The sequence below is a fragment of the Cimex lectularius genome, unplaced genomic scaffold, assembly GCF_000648675.2.
Source record: "Cimex lectularius strain Harlan isolate CLEC.00 unplaced genomic scaffold, Clec_2.1 scaffold173, whole genome shotgun sequence".
In the NCBI taxonomy this organism is placed as follows: domain Eukaryota; kingdom Metazoa; phylum Arthropoda; class Insecta; order Hemiptera; family Cimicidae; genus Cimex; species Cimex lectularius.
In genome coordinates, this window is record NW_019392800.1 from 223,181 (window position 1) to 229,418 (window position 6,238).

The following is a 6,238-nucleotide window of genomic DNA, read 5'->3' on the forward strand; positions in this document are numbered from 1 at the left end:
AATTGTTTATTATTTTACTATTTATGGAGTTCATTAAATTTTACTAATTCTTCAAAGTACTTTCATTGGTTTATTAAATATTTTTCATATGATTCACTGCAAAGTTCATAGTAAAAATTATGTTTGGGGTCAATCCGTTTTATTGTAGCATTTGGAATACAAAGGAAATGACTATGGAAATATTACAAAAACGTTTTGCTAAATTACAAAAATATAACACTGGATATTTAAGCTGAAAATTCCTTTACACCAATTTCAGCTTTGTTTAAATATTAAAAATCCATTTTTTCTTAATTATACTGACCTTGTTATCTACCAAAGGCCAGTCTACCAAGGTACCAAAGCAGACAGTAAATTTGTGCGTTTAAACTGTATTTTGCACTTTTTAACTATGTTTTTATTTTGTGTATATATTTTTTGTAATATTTGTAACACATATATCACAACAAAGATCAAGATTAAAAAATCAGCACAAGACTTTTCTCTTGCAGCTATCCATTTTATATGCAAAACACAGGTTATAAGAAACACTTGTAACTTTCATAATCCCAATTCATCATTGACGTTGTACAAAACATTCATTCGTTCTATCCTTGAATTTTCTACTGTTGTACGAAGTCCAAACTTTTCTTCTCCTATTATATTATTAGAATCCTTCATTTTCTATTTCCTCTCCTTTCATAATCAGAGCTGTCTTTTTCTCTCTATAATTTTCCAGCATTAGCTGACAGAAGGCTTTTTTTTTATCCATTATTTTTTACAATATAATAATAGTGGACTGAATTGTGCAGACTTCATTTGTATCACTTTCAATGTCCCAATACAAGCTCCCATCTATGTTTAGTATACCCTTTTGTAAAACAAATCACATATTTTATTCACCAATAGGTAGAATAATGAAAGAAGGAAATAAGGTGTGCCCAAATATTGATTTTTTCATCTCAATTTTAATACATTTAAACGGAAATTAAAAGCAATTATTTTATAGCTTTTGAAATAAATATATTCTTCTAATATACAAAATATTACATATTACTATATAAACTATATAAATATAGTTTATTGTTTATTATTATTAATGTTTGTGGTTTTGTTCTTGTTATTTTATCGATTATATTTATTTACTACTTAAATTGTTTATAACCTTGTGATTTATAATCTTTGTAAAAAGTGCTTTGATCCATATGTATATGTAAATAATTATATAGATCTATGTATAGATTCTACATTCAAAATTAGGAAGAAAAGTCCTAATCTCAACGACGAAAAGGTACGAATCTCAACAGTTTTGGAGTTATTCCCCTTTTTCAATTTTTTTAAGATTTCACGACCTTGCTTCAAATAACAATAACAACTTCAACACTAAAAGGTTTTGGACAATTGGTTGATACCATTGAAAACTGTGTTTAATTTCCAATAACTTATACATTTGGTGAAGTAAGCGTTTTAGTAGCGAGAACTTTGAAAAAAAAAATTTTTAAAGTTGGAAAACTTATTATGGTGATTCTAAACTATTATTTCCAAACCTAGAGACCAGCAAATTTCAGGAAACGTACTCCATTTAATATCCTTTCTAGTGGTGCAATTGCTTTTTTAATTACTTTTTTCAAAGATGAAGAAATTGTTGAAGGAAAAGAAAAAACCGTGGTTGAAGGGTTGGTAAGGTGGAAAGATTAATAATAATAAAAAATAAAAACCTTAAAGAAATTTTGAATGAATTTATTACTTTTTATTTTATTTTAATTCTAAATGATCTCCATCTTCTGCAATGTATTTTCGACGAGCTGCCATTGAGTTAAACTCACAAAATCTGTATATAAGATATATAACAGCGTATGCTTCATTAGGAAAAGTAGCCATAGTGTTAACAATATATCACATAGCTAACTAAAAACGTTTTGAATCTTAAAACCCTTTTATTCTGGAGAATAATAATACAATAATTCTTTAATCAAAGTTGCAGTCGTGTTGGTAAATTAGTAAACACTTACACTATTTCGGTTTCGAACCCAAATTTAAAAAAAGTTTAATAATTTTGTTCAAAATTTTCTTAAGTATTTTTTTTTTAAATTTTCCACCTTACCAATCCTTCAACACGGTTTTTTCCTTCATCAATTTATTCATCTTTGCAAAAAGTAATTACAAAAGCAATTGCACCACTAAAAAGGATATTAAATGGAATAGGCTTTCTGAAATTCGCTGGTCTCTAGGTTTGGAAATAATAGTTTAACATAGTAAGCTTTTTAACTTTGAAAAAAATTATTTTTCATAGTTCTCGCTACTAAAATGCTTATTTCACTAACGTTTACAAGTTTAATATTGATCACAACTTATTGGAAATTTAACTTAGTTTTCAATGGTATCAACAGATTTGACCAAAACTTCTTAGCTTTGGAGTCATTATTGTTTTATTTGAAGCAAGGTCGTGAAATCTTAAAAAAATCAGAAAAAGTGGAATAACTTCGAAAATGATGAGATTCGGATCATAGTTAATTAGGACTTTTCAGTTCCATTTTGAATATAGAACCTACTAGCAAAGTTTGTAACACCCTATATATATTTTATGTTGGAAATCGTTGAGACGACATGTATTGGAGTTTGGACGCCTAGGCAGTGACCCGCCACTTCCAAGGCCGGGTATAAACAAAAGGAAGGCTTCTCACTTTCTCAATCTATAAGAAACTTTTTTTTCATTTTTATATTAATTATAAAGATAAAAATTAAATTTATGAAAAGTTGCTGTTGCTCTGACAACTTGTATCACACTTGTCCCGAGGAACTGTCTAAACTGAATTTTCCGGTTTCGACTAAACGTAAGTATAATTCAAATTTTTTCGACGTTGAGATTGCTATTGTCTTTGGATTTTTATGTTTTATTTTATTTGTAAGATACGTCTCCAGTTTGTCAAAAGTTTAAACACTGAGTTATCATCAGTTCGAGCAGTTGTTAAATGGTTACAAAAAACTAGTGCTTGAAAATTCTCTAGTTCAGCCACACACTTCTCACTATTGGAATTGTATGAAAAAAATCTTGTCAAAAAGTTGAAATAGGTCAGATGTTAGTGAAATGAAAGTCCAACAGTTGTCCTGTTCAATGATCGTATCACCCATAAATTCTATGTTGTCAGATATCCATTAAATGCAAGCTGAGAGTCCAAGTTTTAGATAAGGGTGCCTGAATTTCTAAGAGGTCAGATGTTGGTGAAATTAATACTGCATGGCTTGTTCACACAATTGAATTGGTGATAGGCCTTATTATCGGTGCGGTCGCCATGCGGTTTGGCAACTGAAAACTGCGCCAACAGTAAACTATTCAGCACTAGCTGGAAAAAAGCAAACCTGAGTTTGACGAGTATCATAAAGAGCCATTTGCCTGCACTGCAGAAATGCTGGATAATAGGCCACTGCCATGCCCATTCAGGGCAATTATTTTTTCTCATTATCTTTAACTTCTTTGAACTTGGTGTCAACCACTTCGTTGCCCGCTTGCGCCTGAATTTTCGCTTCAATAGTGTCCTCACCTTTGAGTGCTGTATATTTTTCAGTAGTGAATACAAAAAATCGTAAGGGTTTTCTTTTCTATTTGGTAATTGGGGATGAGAAGTGGTCCTTTACAAAAGTTTTAAACAGCGAAGGACTGTTTGCAAAAAGAATGAAAAACGGTCGTCGTCATCAAGAACAGGATTTCCCCCTTGGCAAGGTCCTCCTTGTAGGTTATTCGAGGAATAATTTATTAAGAACTCTATGATGTAATAGTCATCAATTAGTCACTAGTACTGACCACAATTCTAATTCACGAGACTATTAATAATGGATGGTTAATTGCATAGAAGATATTAGGAACTGTTATCATGCCTTATGGCAGAGGTATACTGTGGGCAACTAAAGCTTCTTGGGTCACCGTTGAAGGAAAAAGTCCAGCCTTGGTGAATAGATGCAACAGTATGTTTCAACATGACAATGCCAGGTCTCATATAGCAACACTCATTCTGAGTAAAATCACCGACATAGGTCAAACAAATGCCCACCCTCCATACTCTCCAGACCTTGGCCCCTCTAATTTTTACTTGTTCCACTCCCAGACAACTGATACAAAAGTTAAGGAATTTTTTGGATGAGACGCTCTGAAAATCGGACATACAGATTTTTTCTCGTCTAAGTCAACAGGATTTTACAAAAAAGAATATTTCTGCTTCCCTAATGTTGCAGTATGTTTTAAAAAATTAAGAAAATATGTTTCGGATTAAAATTAAAATTAAAAATTAATCATGCTATTAAAATTAATATATTTTGAAAGTTTGGCCTTTTTTTTCTGAAAAGTGACAAAACTTATGCATACACCCTATACTAGTCCAGGTAATTTTTATAATTGTTATACTAATTTTCTCTTCTGGCCTGCCTTACTGGTATACATTGTGCCAAGATTTCTATCTTTTTTTTTTTTTTTTTACTTTTAACTTCATAGAAGGAACTTCCTTTATTTATTTCAGGTAAATTATTCTTAGGAGACACCAGTCCCAGAATAAAGTTATTTTTCTTCTTCTTCTTAGAGATGACTCCAAGGTCCTTCACTAAAGAATAAGTTTCTCATTTAATACCAATGGCATTAAGTTTGGTGGTAAGCTGTACAAAAATGGGAAACTAGACAAGCCTGTTAGTTACAAATCCATTCTACAATTTAATGATTTTGAGGTATAAACAACTAATTTGAGCTATGCAGGTTTGAAGGTGTCGATTTGGTAGGTAGTTGTGGCGGCCTGTAGTAGGCCACTTGTAGGACCTCCTGGACAAGTTTGACCCTTCAGCTCTGGAGTCTATTCCATGTAGTTTGTTTGTTTGTTTGTGTGTGTGTGTGTGTGTGTGTGTGTGTGTGTGTGTGTGTGTGTGCGTGCGTGTGTGTGTGTATTATCCGCAACTTCAAAGTGATCTCTGCAAAAAAAAAATTGTCTCTTGGTTTGAGAAACCTCATCTTGGTCCAAAGGCTACGGTTTTATAGCCGTTTTCACGCAGCATTACAGTCATCTCTCAAAACAATATTTTCTGTACAAATGCAAAGTTAAGACAAAAAGTAGTAATCTTTTCTTTGTAAATGGGACACTTGGCTTATGTTGTTCCAGTATTATTTGTATTAAATTGTATGATTAATTTTCTTTCGTTATTAGATGTCCACAGGAAGGAAAAGGGAGTTACAACTGCCTGTCAATAGAATTAAAACTATAATGAGGAGTTCTCCAAATGTAGAAACCATCGGACTAGACTCTTTACATGTTGTTACTAAATGTACCGAATTATTTATACGCTACTTGAGCATTAACGGCTTACACGCCAGTGCGTCAAAAGATAAACTAGATTATAAAGGCGTTGCAACATTTGCCAACCATGACAATAAATTAGGATTCCTTACTGAAATATTGCCTCATAAAATGAAGGTGAGAGACATAAGGGCACTGCTTGCCAACAGTCGCACATCTGGAAAACCTGAGCAGGAGGAGCAAGATGACGAAGAAGATGAAGATGACAATGAAAATTCGAGTGCAGAAGAAGAAACGCAACGAAAGTAATTTTGATGTTTGTGTATAATTTGTACATATCACAATAGTTCTGTGTTTAATGGAAATTATAAAAACTATTCAAAGAATCCCATTCTTCATCAATCAATTCTCATTCATTAAAACTAAAGTGTAAGACTCCTTTTATTTAATTATATTTATTAAATTATATTTAAATAATTCTGTGTTTTTATTTCATAAATTCTTTATTATACTCATTTTATATTTGGCCCTGATACCTCTGGTAGCTCTCTCTCACATTGTGAAAAAGGTCTGAAAACGAGCCTTTAAATCTCTTCATTTCAAAATGAATATATTTGAATAAATATTAATATATTTGTGTGTGTGTGTGTGTGTGTGTGTGTGTGTGTGTGTGTGTAAATTAATATTTATTATTAATATATATTTATTTATATTGATATGGGACATCTGGATGTAATAAACTATGCCAGAGGAATGTAGTTCTTGGTTCAATTTATGCAAAAATTATTGTGGTATTGCACTTCTGACAGTGTTTATAAGATACTCTCCATATCGGTCAATTGGAGGCTGTTAAGGTGGGCTGAGAGGAAGACTGGAGACTACTAGTGTGGCTTCATGCAGGGGAGATCAACAATGGACTTAATATTTTCACTAAGGTACTGCTGGAAAAAAGCTACAAGAATAATGTGAGCCTGCACCACCTGTTT

At 31.9% G+C, this 6,238-nt stretch overlaps 1 protein-coding gene across 1 annotated transcript; it reads left to right on the top strand.

Moving 5' to 3' along the window:
- Positions 1-2,625: 2,625 nt before the first annotated feature.
- On the top strand, positions 2,626-5,713 carry LOC106666583 (chromatin accessibility complex protein 1). Its single transcript, XM_014393870.2, has 2 exons — positions 2,626-2,813; positions 5,163-5,713. The coding sequence occupies exon 2, from the start codon at positions 5,163-5,165 to the stop codon at positions 5,559-5,561; it is 399 nt and encodes a 132-aa protein (XP_014249356.1). The 5' UTR covers positions 2,626-2,813; the 3' UTR covers positions 5,562-5,713.
- Positions 5,714-6,238: the final 525 nt, after the last annotated feature.